Here is a 24,278-nt window from a genome sequence, read left to right as displayed (position 1 = left end):
TCTAAAACAGGCATCTAATTAGTTTTATCCATCTCATTTGTAATGCTGCATTGATTACAACATAAAACCTGCTTTAACTTGCCATAAAAGGATGGTATGAAATTATATAAAAATGTTAAAAGATAACTTGACTACTTTAAAGTGTTCTAAGTTGTTGAGAAAAAAGTTTGCATTTTCTTTACGGTGTATACATGTTAAATGACATTAAATGTCTTAATAGTGGCATTACAATAAGGTTTACACTTCTAGATGTGCATGATCAACTTGTAGACCTGCCTTAAAGTTGGTATCACCATTGTATATATATATTTTTTTTTTTTTTTTTTTACAACATTGTCATGTTTAAGGCCATGCATTTCTGACATCACTGAAGGGGACTGATAAGGGACAACTTAAGAAATACTTTGAGATATCTTTACACCCACTGACATCTGCTTCCCAGTATGCTTCCGAGTTTATATCACAACCTTTGTAGCCTTGGTAACATTTACCATTTGAAGTGAAGGGGAAATGTGACAGGAAAAAAATCTTCGCACGTGTGATTATAACTGCTCTGAATATGAAGTTGGTGATGTCATTCCAGGCATGGATGAGACGCGTGAGAGGAGGCTGTAGGAAGACTTTGTGGGAGATCCCCTCAAACTTAAAATCAAAGGCAGTGGATTAAATAAAACTTCACGCTGCTCTGAACACTTCTAACAGCCGGCCACTCAAATTTTCTCTCTACGTTTTGTATTTGCAACCTCTGTCACCATCCTAAATGCCGACAATGAACATACGAAGTTAAATTCCAAAATGGTTGCAGAGGTTGTTGTTGCACAGTTGGCTGTTGTCATGTCCCCCCAGTGCCTGTAGTTGTGCTGTAAGAAGCCTCGCATCCGATGACAAAACCAACACCCATTCTCCTTGTGTACGGCTAGTTTTATTTTAATAAGCGACAAAGATATGTCAGTAGGTTTCGTATAAAATTATTCGCACACGTTAAAACACAACATCTGCAAGCTTAAAGTGGAAACGTATAGGCGCAATATTCCCGTTGAGAGTAATAGCCGTCGACCGTATGAGAAGATCAGCATAGCTTGTCTAACGTATGGCGCAGTGATCGGAGGCTGTGCGGCGGACGGGAAGCACCGGACTCAAGCAAAGGCGGAAGCCCGCTTATCACGCACGGCAAGGCGGGTGTGTCGTTACCCGACTTGCGGGGATTCGGGAGGTTTCACAGGCCAACGGTAACTACGAATTGCGCAGAAATAAAGGAAAATTTGTAATTCAAATGGGCACCTGGTACTGTACTTAATTGTAATATTATTACAATAAAACGCACGCAAGTAATGCAGTTTTCTCAATTAATAGTAAACACAAAAACTATTAAATGTATCCGTTCGTCGACGACGCATATTTTCGTTTGACAGGTATTTTCCGGAATATAAGTCCCGAATTTCTCGCACTTATATAAACATTTTCGACGACCGTTAAAAAGTTGAAAAATACGTTCCATATATTTTTGTAACGCAACAAAGAAAAGCTTCATTCCATTGTTTCCGCTGGAACAGTTTTGAACCTATCTTTTGTTACAAAATAATTAAAGGGTTGCTTCAGGCGCAACACCCAACTTGCTCAATCCTTGCCTCAAAAGTAACTGATAGTGCTGCCCAAGTATATGATAGAGTAGTAGGCGGGTTGTCCACCGTCCCCTTGCGTTTTCAAAGTTGCTTTGCATGTCAAACGTATTGTACTCTGCCCAAGCACTTTTACAAGCCACCGTTTGACTTAGAAGTGCTTCACCTGTTAAAAGCTCTGCTTACAACAGCTATTTTCTCAAGTATCATTGATTGTTTGAATCAGGGGCTACTTTAACCATTGCCTGTCACTTTAATATTCAATGCTTTGTGCTGTCTATGCTGAGCAGTCTACACATATACTTCGATAAGTGCTCTGAAATACAGAGTTCAGATTGTTAGGTGTTGGAGGTTGCTGCTAGAAATATTCAAAGCTACTTTAAATGAGGCGTCACTTGACATGGGCATAAGCAAGCATGATTCATTATAACCGTTTGGTTGTCTCAGCAATATGTATGTATAAAGCCTGGTAAGTGCAAGAAAAATACTAAGAAAGAGCATAATAATAATAATAATAATGTAAGAGATGAAAGCTTTGATTTATATGCCCTTTAAATGACAATGATCATGATGTCTTTCCACAATCTGTACAGGGTAGTCAGGGGAGCTGTTGGGTCAGCTGGACCTGTTTGTAATTTAGAGTAGTGGAATGAATTTTACACTGAAAGCATTAAGTGCACTTTCAAGAATTGTACAAGAAAAAACTCCAACAACAACAACACTAAAATGGAACCCAGAATGTTATACAGATATAGGACTCTCATTTTCAGTTTTGCATTTGCAGTATGGTCATAATACAAAAAACAGTATTACTATGCCTTATTAGCTGTTCTCCCCATACTCCTGAAGAAGCTAAAAATCGGACTCAATACTTTGAATTGTTGTGACATGATTGTAACTTTTTTTTTTCTTCAGCTGATGTTCCAGAGAGTTCCAGCCCTGGGATGTATGAAGGCAAACACATCCACTACTCGGAGGTGGACCATAAGCCTCTGTGTTCATACAGTCCAAAGCTTTGCAAGCAACGCAGACTCAACGGTTATGCTTTCTGTATCCGTCATGTGCTTGAGGACCGGAGTGCCCCCTTTAGGCAGTGTGAATATGTAGCCAAGTACAACAGCCAGCGGTGCACCAACCCAATACCGAAGGCTCATGACCGGAAGTAAGTTTCTATGAATGTTTAAATTAATTGGATGCACATTTAGAGTGCTGAAATGAGTTTTCTTTGTGGGTTTTGAACATAGTCTGCGTGTGTGTTTTTTTAGGTATTGTAACAGTCACCTTCAGGTTATGGGTGTCCTTCCCAAGAAGGACCGAAAGAAAAAACAAGATGCCATAGAGTCTTTGGCCCTCAACATCACCGTTCCATCCCTAGCTCTGAAGGCCCACAACGGGCTTGAGCATTTACCCACATCCCCACCATCCTCCCTGGCTTATCTACTCCCCTCAGATCCTTTTTCCTTTTGCAGGGAAGAACATTTTTTAAAACCAAGGGGCACATTCCTGAAGAAACCCCAAGAAAGCCAAACTCTGAATCATAAGCAGAAACAGCAAGACCACAGAGTGAACCTGGCCCCTCTTTCTTCAACCCATGTACGTTCTTGTCTCCCACCTCCACAGACTGGAAGAACCACACAAACACCTTTACTTCCCTCCTCCCCTTGTACACCAACCCTACAAACCTCCAAACTGCAGTCAGGTTCATTATTCAAAACATCAACACCTCTTCAGGCCAGCCACCAGGGCTTGGCAGAACCAACTCCAACTGACCACAAAACTAATCTGAACCTTAATCACACCTTTGACAAAAAGGTTGTCCCTGCAGCTACAGGGATGCTAGGTAGCCATGATGACAAACATAAACATTTCATAAAAATGCATTCATTTGCAATGCAACAAAAAGCTCCATGTTTGGGGCAGTTCCATAGATTGATGGACCATCACAAGAGGAGATACCAAGACCTGAACCCACATTTAGGTATGTATTTGTAACCTGTGATTTTGACATTATTGGGTAACTTTAGCAGTTTTTTCCATCACTTACGCAGCTTGTATTCTAGGACTTGACTGGTCAGAAGACAGTGAAGAGGAGGATGGAGACTTGGGGAAACTAGTGTCATATCCGTGCCAGAGACTACAAGAGAAGCACTTTGATGAGAGGTAGAGTCAACCGTCAATCCAAAGATCATCCATCCACCACCTATTTTAATGGCAATGCCACACACAAAGATTAACTCACATTATAACATGGCTTTCTGAAATACTTTACTCTGACTGGTCAATAGAGCACAACAGTGCCTGTCCACTTATTCAGCCATCTGGGTTCCAGAAGTATTTTCCCCATTCATTTCTTCCATAGACTTTCCATAAAATCTAAAATTTTTAAGCCATGAACCAAACCAACCAGCTCAGAAGTGGATCACAACATCACAAACTTTGTTTTGAGGCAAAAAAGTATTTGAAAATCAGACAAAAAGACAAAGGTACAATTCTTTGTACTTAACATCCTTCATGAGGGCACAAACTACAATCCCATGAAGCATTGCGAATGATGTCATTGAATAAAAAATTATGAAAAAATATATAACTATTTATTTTAGGTTGTTAATTATAAGTTTTGAAACAATATATATTACTGATATGTACAAATAAGTAGATTATGGGTGAAGAGACACCGACTCGATTACGTCATTCACAGTGCATCGACGGAGTGGGCGTTCGCTCTGAGGCACCTTTCGCGGGTTTCATTGGCCGCAGTTCTCTGATTGGTGGATCTTTCTCTGCTGTACCATGGGTAATGTAATTGTTTACCATGAATTCCGCTATCAAAAATGATTTTTAAACAATGAAGTTGAAATAACGCAGACAGTAGGCTTCAAAGGAAGCATATACAATCGATGAACAACCTCGGAGCTCAGGGTAGGTCTGCCTCTAAAGGTTTATAGTTTTAGTTAAAAATCAGTTTGTCTATGGGATAAATGAATGGGATTTTTACTTCTGGAAGCAGTCTGTTGCGCTTATACAGAGCATATAAACAGCTTTGTTGACATTCCTATCAAAAATGGCACTCCTTTTGAATAAGGTCAATAGCGGAATTCCTGGTGAAGAACAACTCTACCCTTGAAAAAAATCCACTAATCAGAGAATTGCTCCAAACAAAGCACTTCCATGATGCAACGTCGGTCACCCTACACTCTCAAACTATTGATATATTTGTATATGTCTGAATATTTTGCATTACACTTTAAATGTATTGATTCTATACTCATAATCAACAACTTAAAATCAATAGTTTTATATATTTGCATAGTTTTTTAACTTGATTACATCAGTCGCAATGCTTCATGGGATTGTAAGTACACAAGTCTTGTACCTTCACCTTTTTGTCTGATTTTAAAATGCTTTTTGGCTTCAAATGAAAGTTTTTAATGTTGTGATTATTAATAAAAATAGTGTTAATTAAAAAAAAATAAAATTGTTTTAGTTTATCTTTTGACAAAAATGTCCTTTAAAGTTAGTCAATATTTTGTCATGTCATATTCATTAATTTTAGTCAGTTTTACTCAGACTAAAATGTCATAAGTTTAGTCAATGTAAATAAAATATTTTAGTTGATATTAATGTGCAAAATAACTAAAACGTGTGTCAAACTGTAACAGAACAAACTGTAGTCAAATAATAAATAGAAAAAAAATTATAAACATTTTCTTAATTTAAACATGTATGAAACATAAAAGATACAAAATACTGTACAACTGTCCTTGTTGTAAAAACCTGAGCTCCTGAAATAATAGCATATAATGAATAAAATGAATTATTAGCTAAGCGTGTTTTTTACTGAAACAGCGTATTCACAACGCAAATAACACAAAGCAAGTTACGCATATTAACTTACTTTGAGTTAACCTGTTCATTCGCTTCATTGTCTTTGCAGATGTAAGTTGTAATATTACATACAGTATATGTTGTGGATATAGTGATTAATCTTATGTACAAATAGGATGCATTTGATTGAGGTAATTAACCCGTTTTACAGCGGTTCATTTTGCTAGTGTTCAGCGTATTCAACTCACGCAGCTCAAGCGGGGAAATACTCAACATACTGGATTATTGGATTAGACGAATCCATATCCAGTATCTTCTTCTATAAACAGATGTTTCTCTAGATATTTATTCTTCTGTTTTTACCTTTCTACTATTTTTATAGTATGCTGTAATAAAATAGTTTAATTATCGTCATGAGGAGTCTTTTTCATCTCGTATTTGTTATCGTTGATGAAATAATAATAATTTAAAAAAAAACTTTGTCGGGGGCCTGGGTAGCTCAGTGGTAAAAGACGCTGGCTACCACCCCTGGAGTTCGCTAGTTAGAATCCCAGGGTGTGCTGAGTGACTCCAACCAGGTCTCCAAAGCAACCAAATTGGCCTGGTTGCTAGGGAGGGTATAGTCACATGGGGTAACCTCCTCGTGGTCGCTATAATGTGGTTCGCTCTCAGTGCCGTGGGGCGCGTGGTGAGTTGGTGGATGGCGTGAAGCCTCCACACACTCTATGTCTCCGTGGCAACGCTCTCAACGAGCCAGGTGATAAGATGCGCCGGTTGATGGTCTCAGACGCGGAGGCAACTGGGATTCATCCTCCGCCACCCGGATTGAGGCGAATCACTACGTGACCAGGAGGACTTAAAAGTGCACCAAATTGGGTGAAAATGGGGAAAAATTTTCCACATAGCTGTTCTAGTTTAACGTGAATCTCATTCTGTGATCTCATTCATCTGACATAATAAAATAATTTAAACTCAAATCAATATTTAATGTCCATTTACTTATTTATTTGGTAAGTACCCATGTTAAAGGCCATATAATGTACAGCCAGTCTTTATTGCAAAACAACATCAGAAAGATGAGTACCTTAACATATGATCACCCATGTTTACACATCAATGCCTATACAGTATTCAACTTGGTTGGAGCATTGTTACTCATTTCACCCATGAAGAGGTTAGCCAATCATAACAGAGGTCATTTACATAAAGTGTCAAAGGTAAAGTGTCAAAAACTTTGAGAGAACATGGAACATGTTCATGTAAAATTAAACAACAACTGTTTTGGTGTAAGCAACCTAGATTAGCATGTGCCGAATATAATATCGCTTTAGTTATCATCTGAGGGTAAGATCTACAGAATTCTCTTCCCCCGTCTGACAGTGCCAGCAGATCCCGTGCTGAGCGTGTGGCTGGCTTCTGCTCATACCTGAGACAAAAACACAGGCACCTTTGCAGGGAGCAAAGGGGCTTCAGGAGGGAGAGGAGATCCCAGCATGCCCTTCGTAAATCTCTGCTGCGGGCAGCAAAAGAGGAACCTCATCAAACTGCACAGCTTATTCAGGAACAATGTACAGAGACCTCCACGCCCTCCAGGTAAAAAACAACAAAAACTTAGTTATGAATGAGATAGCATTCAGTACTTGACACAGAAGTATATGTACACTCACCTTTAGTAAATAAAAATGCTAATATTTTTATACATGTTTGACTCCACAGCACAGCAGGACCATTGGCTGGAGTTGCAGTCTCAGGGTTGTGTTTGGCTGTTGTAAAAGGTGGAGAGTGCCGAAATTCAGCCTTACCATTCACCAGGCACTGCTTTCAGCGTATCCTCTCAAAGTTTAGCGTGGTTATTCTTTGAATTAGTCTAACATGTCAGCTGTACATGTGAAACAGCAGAAAGGGAAACATCTGTTTGTCTACATTCAAAATGGTGTCTCCATCTGCTTTAGTTTTATGATTGTCTGCATGTCCTGTGTTGTGTCCTTAATGGCACTGTAGATATCCTTCAGAACCGTTCTCAGCAGCTGTTTTCGAGCTGTACTGCTCGCTTTGCAGATGGAGCTCAGTGTTCCATCCCCGTCTTTGACATTACACATCAGACGCCACTTTGTGATGAGCACGCCAAGAAAATGGTGAGACTATTTCATTGTGTTAAACACTTTTTTGCTAATTAACTGGACAGTGTTACTTACATAGCACTGATGGTCTTTTGAGCAGGACAATTTCCTTCGAGGTGACATCAGCCGTAGAACGTACCACCACCACCAGCAGATTCAGCGGCACAGGCCACTGAAGAAAGCAAAGCCTCCAGCCCTCAGTAAAAAACATAAGAAGAAAGGCAAGAGGAGAGCACCACGGCGCCCACAGAAACCCATTCCCCCCGCATTGCCCCAGGGCAATCTGGGCATACCTTCCATCTTGTGCCTGCCCACACAGCCCTCTGGCATAAGGTGAGAGCCTAGTGTGTGCATGCGAGTATGTAAATGTATGAGTGTGTGTTTATGTGTGCACTCATCATCTTTGTTGTATGCAGGAGCCCTTTAACTCCTGATCTAAGTGCAGATGAATTTCCCGATGACATCACCAATGACATCAGCGACATTCCACATGACCTGGTGTTGAATCAGGAGGATTTCTCAGATGTTCTCCCTCGACTCCCGGATGATCTGCAGGACTTTGATCTTTTTGAAGGTAAAAGTGCTTTAATTAAGGGAATGTTCAATACAAGCTCATTCGACACCATTTGTGGTATAATTTTGATAACCAAAAAAATAATTTCGACTCGTCCCTTGTTTATTTAAAAAAAAATCACACAAAAAAAAAAAGTTTACAGGTTACAGTAAGACTCTTAGAATGGAAGTGAATGGGGCCAGTCCATAGACATCAAAATAAACACTGTTTCAAAAGTATAGCCGCAAGACATAAACATTGTACGTGTTAACATGATTTTAATGTGATAAAATTGCTTTATCTGTGTAAAGTTATATCCAACATTACAAGATAACTCTTGTAAAGCCTACAATATGGTAAATTGCAACGCCCCTAAACCCCTGATTTTAGTTAGGGACAAGTGAATGTAGTCACGACTAAAGGGCATTATATTGGTTACTACATAAAATATTTAGGACACAATTTTTCATTAAAAAAAGAAAAATTTTATTTTGCAAATTTATGAAGCCATCCTTCCACTTGAATGTATACTGTATATAGTCCCTGACATGTAAACTAAGGTTAACTGTTTGCCTCTATGGGTGCTGAGCAGTGATATACACAGAAGCTGAACAGGTGTTATAAATAGCTGTTATATAAAGTTGAAGTCAGAAGTTTACATACACCTTAGCCAAATACATATAAACTCAGTTTTTTACAATTCCTGACATTTAATCGTAGAAAACATTCCCTGTCTTAGGTCAGTTAGGATCACTACTTTATTTTAAGAATATGAAATGTCAGAATAATAGTAGAGAGAATGATTTATTTCAGCTTTTATTTCTTTCATCACATTCCCAGTGGGCCAGAAGTGTACATACACTTTGTTAGTATTTGGTAGCATTGCCTTTAAATTGTTTAACTTGGGTCAAACGTTTTGGGTAGCCTTCCACAAGCTTCTCAAAATAAGTTGCTGGAATTTTGGCCCATTCCTCTGGACAGAACTGGTGTAACTGAGTCAGGTTTGTAGGCCTCCTTGCTCCCACATGCTTTTCAGTTCTGCCTACACATTTTCTATCAGATTGAGGTCAGTTGTGATGGGCACTCCAATACCTTGACTTTGTTGACCTTAAGCCATTTTGCCACAACTTTGGAGGTATGCTTGGGGTCATTGTCCATTTGGAAGACCCATTTGCAACCAAGCTTTTTTTTTTTGCAACTTCATGGCTGATGTCTTGAGATGTTGCTTCAATATATCCACAGAATTTTCCTTCCTCATGATGCCATCTATTTTGTGAAGTGCACCAGTCCCTCCTGCAGCAAAGCACCCCCACAACATGATGCTGCCATCCCCATGCTTCACAGTTGGGATGGTGTTCTTCGGTTTGCAAGCTTCACCCTTTTTCTTTCAAACATAACAATGGTCATTATGGCCAAAAAGTTCCATTTTTGTTTGATCATACCAGAGGAAATTTCTCCAAAAAGTTAGGTCTTTGTCCCCATGTGCAGTTGCAAACTCTAGGATCTCTTTTTGTAGGATTAATTTGCACTTTTTGCACCAAGCTACGTTCATCTCTAGGAGACGGAATGCGTCTCCTTCCTGAGTGGTATGATGGCGGTGTGTCCCATTGTGTTTATACTTGCGTACTATTGTTTGTACAGATGAACATGGTACCTTCAGGTGTTTGGAAATTACTCCCAGGGATGAACCAGACTTGTGGAGGTCCATAATTTTTTTTCTGAGGTCTTGGCTGATTTCTTTTTGATTTTATCATGATCTCAAGCAAAGAGGCACTGAGTTTGAAGGAGGCCTTAAAATACATCCACAGGTACACCTCCTGTCAGAAGCTAATTGTCAAAAGGCTTGATATCATTTTCTGGAATTTCCCAAGCTGCTTAAAGGCACAGTTAACTTAGTGTATGTAAACTTCTGACCCACTGGAATTGTGATATAGTCAATTAAAAGTGAAACAATCTGTCTGTAAAGAATTGTTGGAAAAATTACTCATGTCATGCACAAAATAGATGTCCTAAATGACTTGCAAAAATTATAGTTTGCTAATATGGAATCTGTGGAGTGGTTAAAAAATTAGTTTTAATGACTTCAGCCTAAGTGTATGTAAAGTTCTGACCCACTGGGAATGTGATGAAAGAAAGAAAAGTTTAATAAATCATTCTCTCTAATATTATTCTGACATTTTACATTCTTAAAATAAAGTAGTGATCCTAACTGACCTAAAACAGGGAATGTTTTCTTTAAATGTCAGGAATTGTGAAAAACTGAGTTTAAATGTATTTGGCTATGGTATACATTATATATATATATATATATATATATATACAGTTGTGCTCAAAAGTTTGCATACCCTGGCAGAAATTGTGAAATTTTGGCATTGATTTTGAAAATAGGACTGATCATGCAAAAAAATTAATTAAAAGTCTTTTATTTAAGGATAGTGATCATATGAAGCCATTTATTATCACATAGTTGTTTGGCTCCTTTTTAAATCATAATGGTAACAGAAATCACCCAAATGGCCCTGATCAAAAGTTTACATACCCTTGAATGTTTGGCCTTGTTACAGACACACAAGGTGAAACACACACAGGTTTAAATGGCAATTAAAGGTTAATTTCCCACACCTGTGGCTTTTTAAATTGCAATTAGTGTCTGTGTATAAATAGTCAATGAGTTTGTTAGCTCTCACACGGATGCACTGAGCAAGCTAGATACTGAGCCATGGGGAGCAGAAAAGAACTGTCAAAAGACCTGTGTAACAAGGTAATGGAACTTTATAAAGATGGAAAAGGATATAAAAAGATATCCAAAGCCTTGAAAATGTCAGTCAGTAATGTTCAATCACTTAAGAAGTGGAAAATTCAGGGATCTCTTGATACCAAGCCAAGGTCCGGTAGACCAAGAAAGATTTCAGCCACAACTGCCAGAAGAATTGTTCGGGATACAAAGAAAAACCCACAGGTAACCTCAGGAGAAATACAGGCTGCTCTGGAAAAAGACAGTGTGGTTGTTTCAAGGAGAACAATATGACGATACTTGAATAAAAATTAGCTGCATGGTCGAGTTGCCAGAAAGAAGCCAATGACACAAAAAATCCCGGTTACAATATGCCCGACAACACCTTGACACGCCTCACAGCTTCTGGCACACTGTAATGGAGTGACGAGACCAAAATAGAGCTTTATGGTCACGACCATAAGCACTATGTTTGGAGAGGGGTCAACAAGTATTGTGCTCCTTGAAACAACCACACTGTCTTTTTCCAGAGCAGTCTGTATTTCTCCTGAGGTTACCTGTGGGTTTTTCTTTGTATCCCGAACAATTCTTCTGGCAGTTGTGGCTGAAATCTTTCTTGGTCTACCTGACCTTGGCTTGGTATCAAGAGATTCCTGAATTTTCCGCTTCTTAATAAGTGATTGAACAGTACTGACTGGCATTTTCAAGGCTTTGGATATCTTTTTATATCCTTTTCCATCTTTATAAAGTTCCATTACCTTGTTACGCAGGTCTTTTGACAGTTCTTTTCTGCTCCCCATGGCTCAGTATCTAGCCTGCTCAGTGCATCCACGTGAGAGCTAACAAACTCATTGACTATTAATACACAGACACTAATTGCAATTTAAAAAGCCACAGGTGTGGGAAATTAACCTTTATTTGCCATTTAAACCTGTGAGTGTCACCTTGTGTGTCTGTAACAAGGCCAAACATTCAAAGATATGTAAACTTTTGATCAGGGCCATTTGGGTGATTTCTGTTATCATTATGATTTAAAAAAGGAGCCAGACAACTATGTGATAATAAATGGCTTCATATGACCACTATCCTTAAATAAAAGACAGTTTTTTTGCATGATCAGTCCTATTTTCAAAATCAATGCCAAAATTTCACAATTTCTGCCAGGGTATGCAAACTTTTGAGCACAACTGTATATCATAGCTGTTAGTATACTGACCAGTCAGCAGTGCTGGGTAGTAACAGATTGCATGTAATCTGGATTACATAATCAGATTACAAAAATCAAGTACTTGTCATTGGATTAAATTACATTTTAAAATACTTGTAATCAGACTACCTTTTATAGATTACATGATTACATATTAGCAAGGCAACGGCAGTAAATTGATATTTTTTTTTAATCATTTTCATATCAATATAATCATATTTTTACCCCAAAGTGCAATAGTCTCACAGATGAACATCTTCGTATGTGTTCCTTTTATGTTACAACAGTAAGATATGCACCTCAGCTAAGGAATAGATGATGGACTATTACTAAGTAGTAAGGGTTAAAAATAAATGTGTCAGATTTTTGAGCTGTTAGCTTTGACCTAGCAATGTCAGTGCTGTTGATTTCAGGTTCATTACTGTTTCTATTGTTTTTATGCACCTAAAATTAACTAGATATATTTTTTTTAAAATTAAAAAATGGTGTGCAGCTCACACTTTGAACTCAATTGCTCCTGCTCACAGGGTACACAATAGTTCAACTGCAAAATATGCAGCAATATGGAATAAAGCCCATCGCTCTGCTGTTGCTGCTGATGCAGTGGAATCCACTGCATGAAACTTGACATAAAACTTGACACAATTGTTCCTTGTGTGACTCGGTGGAACTCTGCTGTTTTAAAATATTCTGCTCTTTTAGAATATTCTTGCTGTTCAAAAGATAATTTCTTGCACATCGTCTTCAGAATAGGCGATGGACTATCAGTAAACAGTAAGGGTTAAACGTTTTTCAGAGTTTTTAGATGAAAGCTTTGACCTAGGCAATGTCGTGACTTGATTTTATGGTCATTAATTTTCATTCATTTTATGATCGTTTTATATTGATTTTATGATCATTAATTTTAGTAATGCTGCTATTGTTTTATTCACTTAAAATGAACTTGATGTCTGTTTTTTTTTATTATAAACTTTGGCCATGTATTGTATTTGCTGTTAGATTCAATGTTTATTTAATTCATGTAATGTTTAATGCAATTTTTAAAATTGTCATAAGGGGCTCTTTTTGTTAGTAATAACGGAATACATTTTCTTCCTCTTTGTATTTTTATGTTAAAATGATTATCCTATTCAAATGCATGTGACATAAAATAAAATAAGGTTGAAAGTAATCCAGAAGTAATCAGATTAGATTACCTCAAATGTAATCTATGAGATTACGATACTAATTGCATTTTTTGTCATGTAATTTGTAATCAGTACCTGATTACAGTTCACAAGTAATCCGCCCAGCACTGCCAATCGGCATCCAAGACCGGAACTATACATTTTATACATTTTTATTTAAAGGTATAGTTCACCCAAAAGCAAAAATTCTCTTATCATTTAGTCACTTTAATGTCATCCCAGATGTGTATGACTTTCTTTCTTCTGCAGAACACAAGCAAAGATTTTTAGAAGAATATTTCAGCTTTGTAGGTCCATACAATGCAAGTGAATGGTGACTAGACCTTTCAAGGTCCAAAAATCACATAAAGACAGCATAACAGTAATTCATATGACTCCAGTGTTTAAATTGTGTAAAAAGTGTGAGTGAGAATCAGATCAATCCTTAAGTCCTTTTTTATTATAAATCACTTTAACATTCTGAGAAAGTGGAGATTTAAAGTGAAAAAGGTTTCAAATATTGATCTGTTCTCACCCAAAGTGATTGCATCACTTCATATATTAAACCACTGGAGTCATATGGATTACCTTTATGCTGCCTTTGTGTGATTTTTGGAGCTTCAAAGGTCAGGTCATTCACTTGCATTGAAAGGACCTACAGAGCTGAAATATTCTTCTAAAAATCTTCGTTTGTGTTCAGCAGAAGAAAGTCATACACATCTGGGATGACATGAAAGTGAGTAAATGATGAGAGAATTTAAATTTTTGGGTGAACTATCCCTTTAATGTCTGCATACAGTAATTACAGTACATTTATATTCTTACTTAATATTTGTTTGTTGTATAGGTAAAAGTAGTGAGCTGTTGCCCACCTCTGAGGAAGCTGAAGAACTGGTTCGTGTTCTGCAGGCCATGAGCTCGTACCCCGAATCCCTTGCATGTCTTAGTGGAATAGCTGAGCTTGGTCCTGTAGAAGGGGCAGATTGTCGTAGCATGCCGGGGGGAGTTGTGGATCTGCTCAGTGCACGGTTATCTGCTGAAACTCTTTCCAGCCTGGAGCTGGACCCCAGTCTGCTCCCCACTTCTGAAGACACTTTTCCCCCATCACCTCTGTCACCACAACCCCCTCTCACTCCCCCGTCCTCTGTGGGCCATCTCACAGACAGCACATACCCAAAGAGACAACCTCATCTCCTAGCTAAGATGGGTGATGCCACAGTAGATCTTGGTGATCTGCCCCTTGGCAAGGATGAGGACATCTCTCATGGCTCCTGGGGCGTTCTCACCCTTCCCCTCAGTGACCCCTCTCAGTTTCACAGTCTTATTGCCACTGACAGCTTACAGATGTCCACAGCCCTTTCAACACCTTTGACCCCTGTGCCCTTAAACCCCTGCCAACCCAGTTCTGGCCTTTCTGCTTTACCTCAGAGCAGCCAGACTGTCCCTGTCACTCTCTCCACACCTGCATCCTCCCTCTCGTCACCAACGTCGGAGCTCCTCTGCCCCACCCAAAGCAAGCACCTTCTCCCCCCACTGTTCAACCACTGTGGGATCCCAGCAGACTTACAGCCGCACCACAGTACACCTGCACCACCTATGGACCAGGCCTAAATTGTAGGCAGAACCAATTTTCCAAATTGCTAGTTACAGTATTCAGGGAACATGTTGCAGGTGATTTTTTTTATTTATTTTTTCTTTCCAAATGTAAGGGTCACTCAGTCCCCCAACCTCTGCATATTTTTTCCCTTACACATAAAGGACATTAAGCAATTCATTTCCTTATCTGCTTAAAATAGTTGCTTTTTATAAAGCAAACTGATAACTAGATGGATTTTAGCCATTAATATCACTTGTATCCCTAAATGCATATTTAATATATTTATAGAGTAGCAGTCTGCACAACTAGTATTATTGATGAGTGAAAATGTGTGGTAACTGGTGAAAATGTGGTTGCTGTTTAACGATAACTGGGTTTGTTAGTGGCAAACAAAAGGGGAAAGGTGTCACGGTTGTATCACTATTTTGTCCCGTGTGATGGTTAAAAATCTCATTGTTTAGGCAGATGGTGTTTATATGCTTTTAGTAGCCATTAAAATATGGGGTCTTGCTCTAAGTGTCTGCCATAAAAGCAATGAAACACCTTTATAATTAGTGTATTGCAAATCTACAAAACATTACACATTGCATTGTCACTTACTAAAAACCTGTAAATGCACGAAATCGCACTCCCGTACATAAAAAGTGGCATTTACATCAAGAGTCCCTATTATTGACTTCATGTAGGTAATTCATGTTACCATAATGTTACTTGAGGGTGTTAAACTTCTGAGTGTTTGATGTGCTCCTGTGTAAGGCCTTTAGCTGAAGTGAGAGCAGTTGTGGGAAATACAGTATATGGTGTAAAGCTATAGTTAGTTACTCTTATCTTGGCTTTTAAAGAGAGTAGTTTGAAGCCTTTACCCTCGTGTCATGCCAAGTCTACATTTGCATTCTCACTTTCATGTTGTTTGCAGATGCTTTCTTACCAAAGCGACTTACAAGAAAGCCTCTTTTTATGTCCACATCAGAAAAATATCTATTATCTAACTGAACCAGTATACTGAAATTATGTTTGGACAATTCAGCTTTTAAAGAGAACAGTGAACATTTAATAATGATATAGAATTAAGGTTTGGGTAGACTTGCTGTTGTACCAGATAATGCTGCTTCTACCAACAGGCATACAGACAGATGATATCCTTGCACACAGAGAGTCGTCTCATATACTTTTATACTTGTATTCACTGAATGTATTAAGTCAAAAAAATATATATGTTTATTATAACCAGTTAAAATGTTATGGTCCTTTTATTTGTTCAAGGTATTTTTATGTATTGACATGTTTACTTTTGTTACTAAAGTGCTTGGATGTGGGCGTGTGTGTAGAAAAAGTGTAAGAGATTCTATTTGTTTTATTTGAAATGTGTGAAATAAAACTGCTATGACCAAGACATTGTGTTAGCTCATTATTTCAGTGCTGTCAACAGCAATTTGCAAGTTTTGTGTTGCAAAGTAGACATTGTGATAACACTTAGAGGGTGTATTATATGGATCATGTCATTCTTTGTGCAACTACAAATTACATATAATCAGGCACAAAGATAACTTTTAAGTCCTATGGCTGGTTTACTAAACATTAATGGAATAATTCACTCAAAAATGAAAGTTCTTGAAAGTCACGATTTACTCCCCCACATGACCTTCTTTCTGCAGAACACAAAAGGAGACATTTTAAATGATGTTCTGTTTGCTTATTTCAATAACAGCAATTGACAGTGACTCACTTTAAAGCTTAAAGGAATACTTCACCCAAAAATGAAAATTCTCTTATCATTTACTGACCTTTATGCAAACCTGGATGTGTATGTCTTTCTTTCTTCAGCAGAACACAAATGAAGATGTTTAGGAGAATATCTCAGCTCTGTAGGTCCATACAATGCAAGTGAATAGGTGCCAAAATGTTGTAGCTCCAAAAATCACACAGGTCCGCATAAAAGTAATCCTTATAACTCCGGCAATCTGATAGGTGTGGGTGAGAAACCTCAATATTTTAGTACATTTTTACTATTAATTATTCTCCCTGCTCAGTTGATCTCCACATTATCTTTCACAGTCTTCTAAAGGCATTTGATCACTGTTTAATGATTAAACACATCAGTAACATCAAATCTCATTGGTTCTTGTGTCATGACGCTTGGTCATGTAATTCGCAAGATTTTATTGACGTGTCGCCGTATTTGATTTGTTCTCTGTTTTCAGGAGTTGATCACTGAGCGTGTTCACATGCACATTTTTTTCTTAAACCAGTTATGCTTAATAAGCAGACAATGTGTGTGGTCATGTAAATGCATTAAACGACTTTATCAGTCTAAGGTCATCAGTGGCGTAAGAATAAACTGATCGACACGAGTAGATTTTCGCCTGTTACCCCCGATTTTGCATTGCATGTTAACTCCTTGACCAGCATTCTTACTGGCTTATCCAATGTGTGCAAGTGTTATTTGCATGCCTCTTCATGGTTTGAGGTAAAATAAATAAATAAATAAATGAAAACTCAGGTTTCTTGCTTTGTCTGATTTGGGGGAAAAAAAAAAAATTTATGACGTTGTTGTCAGATTTAACTGCTGATTTGTATGTTCTTTGATCGTAATCTTGACCAACCGTTTTGGAGATTTCAGTATTTCCCCCGTTAAAAAAAGATAGAGGAGTGTTCCAAAGATGGCCACAGAGTGAACTGACTTGCCTTGAAAGGGACTTTGACTAAATTTCTAGTGTTACACACATCACCTTTCACACATTACTCTCAAACACACTGTTTAACTTACTCAAACGGCAGAGGGCGCCAAAGACATAATAATGTGGTCCAATCTAGTCATACGCTGTCGAACAGACAAGTTGGAGAAAACCGCATTGGTTAGAAACTGATTTCAGAGAACTTAACGAAAATTGGACATTTGTCTTTCTGTGCTTTTCTATCTCGTAAACAGTCTACACATTTAACATGAAACAAGTCGTTAAAGACGAAGATGATACTGCCCTTATTGACAGTGCAGATGCAAAGCTATTTTCCCTCTTCGCGAGGATGCTCCTCCGTGCGAGCTCGGGCTCTGGCGTTACCTAGCAACGGCTCCTATACTGTTCTGTGGCTCCAAGTGCCTGGCTGCCTTCAACTCTGGCGCTGTTTCTATTTCTGATGTAGCGTTGCAGTCGGCGTCTGCTAAAACATTCATGGCGCAGTCCTCTTAGCATGTGGCCTCTGCAGCAATGTTACAGTTTGAAGCTCAACCCAACGCACCGCAGTGTGTTTCTGACAAATGGCGCGTCAAATGATGGGTGACAGACCAGTTAATCATGGGCTGCCGTCTCCGGGGACGCGCTGATTGAGTCTGATGTAATGGATGTTATTATGGCCAGTGGCATGACAACTGCGACCTCGTACATGGAAGTGTTTCCAACAAAACAATTGTTAAACCAGGTGTCGAGAAAATGTGATAACGTTGGTTTCTCACACGCTTCTTGGCGAGGGAAACAGGCAGAGCTGAAGGGGGAGGGAGAGGATGGAGAGAGCGACAGAGGGAAATGGCAGTTGCATAAACTGTCACAGTGATGAGATCTTATCATTATGGCTCCAGATATGTCAGGGCCACTATTAGGCCATGAAAAGGTTTAACGCCCCCATGATTCCACATGAACAGCTTTTACAAACGCAATCATGAGTAAGTATGAAAGTGGTCCAGTGTGCAATGGTGCATTACGCATATCTGATAGTATCAGGGCCTTTTGACCCATGGGCACCAAGGTAAACTGGTGAGCGAGCGAACACATAGCACAGTGCCTCTGAAAATCGTCCTTGACACCCACATAGTTCTTGCAGTCCAATACCAAATTGCTTTTTTGAGCTATTCACCAACCTCCGTTTGTTGTTGTTTTATGTTTGCGAATTACTAATATTTAGACTTTTCAAAAACAGAGCCCATATACAGAGACTGACCTGGGTATAGTCTTTCTAGCAAGTCAGTCCACTGTCGGCCATCTTTGGAATGCTCTCAGGAGGCTATTTCCAGTCATGCCCTTGCAGCTCCTACGTATCTGCTTGAATGGGGGGACACCGAAATCTCAAAAACGGTTGGCCAAGATTATGATCAAAGAACATATTGCAAATCAGCAATACTATTTGATAATATTGGAATCATAAATTGTGCTTCTTTGCCTCATATTATGCTAAAAACCAAAATTTTCCCGGCTTTTATAGCCAATGTGCATGTGCGTTAGCGAGTTGATGACAGGCGATGTCTGTATCTAAAAGGTGATTGGCTCTTTTACCTGTAAGGCGGGACTTCCTTTCTACATCCGTTGATCGCGCTAGAGCTTCTTGGTTGGGTGGTCCAATTTCTCCCATTCATTTAAATAGAAGTGGCCGTCTCTGCTAAATAGTCTCTGGTATAGATCAAAGAATAATTATGTTGTCTTGACAAAGCCAACATACTGCTAGTCTGTCCATCTGTCTGTTTATCTATCTATCTATCTATCTATCTATCTATCTATCGCTCAGTGGTTAAGGCTCTGGGTTACTGATCAGAAGGTCAGGGGTTCAAGCCCCAGTACTGCCAAAATGCCACTGTTGTGCCCTTGAGCAAGGCCCTTGACCCTATCTGCTCCTGAATCTGAATCATGGCTGACCCTGCACTCTGTCCCCAGCTTAGCTGGGATATGTGAAAAAAAGAATTTCACTGTATATGTGCAAATGTGTGATAAATAAATACAATTATTATTATAAATTATCTATCTATCTATCTATCTATCTATCTATCTATCTATGCATCCATCCGTCTGTCTGTGTGTCTGTCTGTTTGTCTATCTATCTGTCTATACGTCCATCCATCCGTCCGTCCATCTGTCTATCTATCTATCTATCTATCTATAGTACTCTTGTTTATTTACAATCTTACTGGCAACTAAAATGGCCGTTAACTACTGTAAATTTTACAGTAAATTTCAACGTGTGTATCTATGCATCCATTTTCCATCCATCCATCCATTTTCCATCCATCCATCCATCTATCTATCTATCTATCTATCTATCTATCTATCTATCTATCTATGTATGCATCCATCCATCCTTCCATCCATCTGTCTGTTTGGCTGTCTGTGTGTCTGTCTGTCTGTCTATCTATCTGTCTATACGTCCATCCATCCATCCATCCGTCCATCTATCTATCTATCTATCTATCTATCTATCTATCTATCTATCTATAGTACTCTTGTTTATTTACAATCTTACTGGCAACTAAAATGGCCAGTAAACTACTGTAAATTTTACAGTAAATTTCAATGTGTGTATCTATGCATCCATTTTCCATCCATCCATCCATCTATCTATCTATCTATCTATCTATCTATCTATCTATCTATCTATCTATCTATCTTTAAACTTACAAGCATCAGTTTTTCTTTCGTTTAAACTTTCAAACAAGGTTTTGTCCAACTAGCATCAAAGTTAGTCTTGACAAACTTTACCTCTCTAGTTGATAATCTAGTCATTTTTTATTCACCTCCATCTCGTTCCAAAGCCATATAATTTTTATAATAACTGAAAAGGAGGATGTTTTAAGAATCTACATGCAGTTCTTTTTTCATACAATAACATTTTGCAACAACATAAGGGGCAGTAAATAATGACAGAATTATTTTTTTATTTTTGGGTGAACTATTACTTTTAAAGTTGTATGTAAGGTTTTTATATATTTATAGATATGATTTATTCAATACCAGTGATAGAGGAATTGCCCATAAAATGTTTATTGTACCACTGCAAATGGGATCCAGTTTACACTTAAGATCCAGTACACTGTTTGTCCCACAGTGCCACCAGTGATCTATTAGCTACACCTCAGTTGTAGAATGAACCTTTAAAGTAACAGATTTATAAATACCTTTCATTTATCTCTTCTTAAAAACTGTAGCTACTAGTTATCAAAATACTCTATATCTAATAATGAATCCCTCTTTTCTTTTCTTCTATAATCTTGATCAAGCATTAAACTGGGTTAATAATCTGCCTAAAACTCACAATGTCCATCACCTGGATACAACAAGCTGGTAAATGGCACACTTTCTCTGAAACACACCTCAGAACAGACAGCACGCTGTCTCTGCAGGGAACATCCTCACACAAATCGAGCATCCTGTTCCTCTGTTCAATTGAATGCTGCCCACATACACCCATCCTGTCCTTATCTGTGGCAAATGCTGTCCCGTGCCAACTTTGAGAGCTATACGAGAAAAGTGTATGTGTACTCTTTTCGTGCCATTTGACTGTCTCTCCATTTAATGGTAAAATGTCATTGAACAGAGCATAATACATTTTCAATCTGATCTGTACATAATGCACACAAATAAATGTATGCCGTTGACTCAGACGTCTGGAGACCCAAAGCACCTTCGAAACAACAAGAGGCACAGAACAGAGGCTTAGCCTTTGTTTATCTATAATTAATGGGTAAGAGCCTTTTTCGATCTCCTCCATCAGAGTAGTTCACTTAAAATGAGAGTGATTGAATTTTCTCCATCTGAAAGCAGAAACAATTTAAGAGCTCATTAATGGTTGTTTGAAAGTATATGAATTTAGATAATCCTATACAGGTTTGGATTAAATCACTAAGTATAAAATTGATTAAATGAAATAAGGAGCATTTGACATCCGCTACAGGGAAAATAAATGAAAAGAGATGGCAGGTTCTGTGAGCTCTCTGAAGAGATCAGCAGGTCATAGCAATAATGATCTTTAAGCAGTGCACGCTGACCTTCACAAACTCCTTCTTTTCATTTGGATCTGACATTTAGTGCCAAGATAATATTCTCTGTGAATTTTACCCTCTCCCTTTCAAACCCACAAACACGCAGAGACACACACATTTTCATAATTAACTTCCTGCTGATAGAAGTTCAGGATATTGGTCCCCTGTGGAGAGGTAATGTGTTAATGTTTCTTGGGGAAGTCATATCTAGGGATTCATTTAACATGGAACTGCAAGGTGCCCCTGCAGCTTTCACATCCAATGTATCAGGCTCAGATTTCACATAGTCTCTTCCACATATCCAACCCTCTTCTCATTATATTCTAAAAAGGCCAGGCAAAGAAGTGTCTGTCTCAGATGCAAGCTGGCTGTGTAGACCACATAATTTGTGATAATTCCAAGTTCAAGTCACCAGCGGTAAACACATGGCACTATGAAAAGAACACAATTTTTCATAGCTGGTAGATGGGTAGGATACATGTAAAGGTCAAACCTGCCCATTCATAAAAGAGATTTATTAAAATAATAGTTGACCCCAAAATAAAAATTCCATCATTATTTACTCAATTTGGGAGCTACAGCGAAGGGGAAGATGAGTAGATTTTTTATTAGATTTAAATTAATACTTCACATGGACATTTATGCATTTTGCAGACACTTTCATCCAAAGCGACTTACAGTGCATTCAAGGTATACATTTTATCATTTTGTGTGTTCCCGGGGAATCAAACTCATGATGTTGGTTTTGCTAGCCTTCAGAAAATTTCAGAAGACTTTAAATATATTGTAGCGCATGATTTGTATAGACTACTTTTGCTTTTATGGAAAATGATTGGAGCTTGATAGACCCTGGTCACTATTTACTTTCATTGTATGGAAAAGAGCAGCATAACATCTCCTTTTATTTTCGATGGAAGAAAAAAATCATATGGGTTTGGAACTATCCTTAATCTACTTAAAATATATAATCAACTGATTTTATATACCACGGGTCTGTTGAATGCTTGATTCTGATTGGTTGACGGACGTTCTAAGGTGTGCAATTATTTTTCAAGTAAACGCACAGCTATGAAGTAGTTCCAGGTCTTGACTGCATAACGGTTCCATATCACTTCGCCAAATTATTTCAGTTATTTCAAATAGCCCTACAGGCTACTACAACAAAATAACCAATTAAAACAAAGAGATTGTTTAAGTACATCAGGTAAGAATGACAAACAATGTCTATAACATCCAAAATTTATTTCAATTTCAATTTCATCCTTGGGCTCCCTCTCTTTTTCGCTCTCGTCTCACCCACACACACACAGTACATGCTACCACAGCAAAATAACCATATAAAAGGCATTAATTATAGTAAATCGGTTAAGAACATCCTTAAGAAATATGAAATAAATAAAAAACATTTATTTCAATTTCGGTTGAAAAGCTCCCTCGTCTACCCCGCGCTACACACACACACACACACACACACACACACACATACATTGAGACTCATGCTGCAACCAACAAATAGAGCTGCACCCCCTGCGACTGATCAATACAACAGGTTCTATTATCCGAAATAACTTTTTATGTTTCATTGTATTTTGCCAAAATCAGACTCACAAAGCTATAATGGAAAGCACCGCACTAACCCTCCCCCTCTCTCTCTCGCTCACACACACACACACAGACACACATGTGCCGAAAAGCAGCGCATCCTCCATTGCTAGTTCTAAAGTGATGTTTTCGAACTAGCAAGGAAGGCTTGAGCTGTATCAAAGCTTGATACACATGATCAATTAAACAGTTTCTATATTATCTGTGTTATCTGTGGGAAAAACCCTCGCCCTCACTTCCACACACGTGGACACACAGACATTATACAAATTACGAATTATACGAATTACATTATACGAAAAACAAAGCCGTCATGTCGGTACACTCCTGCATCTCAGTAGGGTTGAAAACAGTTGTTAAGGTTTACATCGGAAATATGGCAACATTCGCTGCTGCTGAGAAGTGCTTAAACTTACACCAAAAGTTTGGAATAATGTACAGATTTTGCTCTTATGGAAAGAAATTAGTACTTATATTCACCAAAGTGGCATTCAACTGATCACAATGTATAGTCAGGACATTAATAACGTGAACAATTACTATTACAATTTGAATTTTTTTTTTCAGAACTTCTTAAACTACTTCAAAGAGTTCTCATCAAAAAATCCTCCACGTGCAGCAATGACAGCTTTGCAGATCCTTGGCATTCTAGCTGTCAGTTTGTCCAGATACTCAGGTGACATTTCACCCCACACTTCCTGTAGCACTTGGCATAGATGTGGCTGTCTTGTCGTGCACTTCTCACCCACCTTACAGTCTAGCTGATCCCTCAAAAGCTCAATGGGGTTAAGATCCATAACACTGTTTTCCAATTATCTGTTGTCCAATGTCTGTGTTTCTTTGCCCACTCTAACATGTTCTGTTTTTCTGTTTCAAAAGTGGCTTTTTCTTTGCAATTCTTCCAATAAGGCCTGCACCCCTGAGTCTTATCTTTACTGTTGTACATGAAACTGGTGTTGAGCGGGTCGAATTCATGAAGCTGTCAGCTGAGGACATGTGAGGCATCTATTTCCTCAAACTAGAGACTCTGATGTACTTATCCTCTTGTTTTGTTGTACATCTGGGCCTTCCACATCTCTTTCTGTCCTTGTTAGAGCCAGTTGTCTTTTGTCTTTG

General features: G+C 38.4%; 1 protein-coding gene across 3 annotated transcripts; it reads left to right on the top strand.

Moving 5' to 3' along the window:
• The first annotated feature begins 15 nt into the window (after positions 1-15).
• Positions 16-16,212, top strand: ino80db (INO80 complex subunit Db). Of its 3 annotated transcripts, none has more exons than XM_051706233.1 (10): positions 16-910; positions 2,535-2,781; positions 2,885-3,597; positions 3,680-3,779; positions 6,825-7,037; positions 7,161-7,270; positions 7,446-7,579; positions 7,665-7,897; positions 7,981-8,138; positions 14,072-16,212. In XM_051706233.1, exons 2-10 carry the CDS (start codon positions 2,564-2,566, stop codon positions 14,833-14,835), a joined length of 2,643 nt encoding a protein of 880 aa, XP_051562193.1. In that variant the 5' UTR covers positions 16-910; positions 2,535-2,563; the 3' UTR covers positions 14,836-16,212. The 3 variants fall into 3 exon arrangements, with proteins under 3 accessions (XP_051562193.1, XP_051562190.1, XP_051562191.1); XM_051706230.1 differs by having other exon boundaries at positions 16-1,229; XM_051706231.1 differs by having other exon boundaries at positions 16-2,088.
• Positions 16,213-24,278: the final 8,066 nt, after the last annotated feature.

Source organism: Myxocyprinus asiaticus, chromosome 9 (genome assembly GCF_019703515.2).
Source record: "Myxocyprinus asiaticus isolate MX2 ecotype Aquarium Trade chromosome 9, UBuf_Myxa_2, whole genome shotgun sequence".
NCBI classification, from domain to species: Eukaryota; Metazoa; Chordata; class Actinopteri; order Cypriniformes; family Catostomidae; genus Myxocyprinus; species Myxocyprinus asiaticus.
The sequence above is the reverse complement of the archived record's forward strand: the minus strand, read 5'-3'. Positions and strand labels throughout refer to the sequence as shown.

Coding starts and splice junctions, on each gene's coding strand:
- ino80db (XM_051706233.1), top strand. CDS start 2,564: ATGTATGAAGGCAAACACATCCACTACTCGGAGGTGGACCATAAGCCT. Junction 3,598..3,679: donor AGACCTGAACCCACATTTAG/GTATGTATTTGT, acceptor CTTGTATTCTAG/GACTTGACTGGTCAGAAGAC. Junction 7,038..7,160: donor GAGACCTCCACGCCCTCCAG/GTAAAAAACAAC, acceptor TTGACTCCACAG/CACAGCAGGACCATTGGCTG.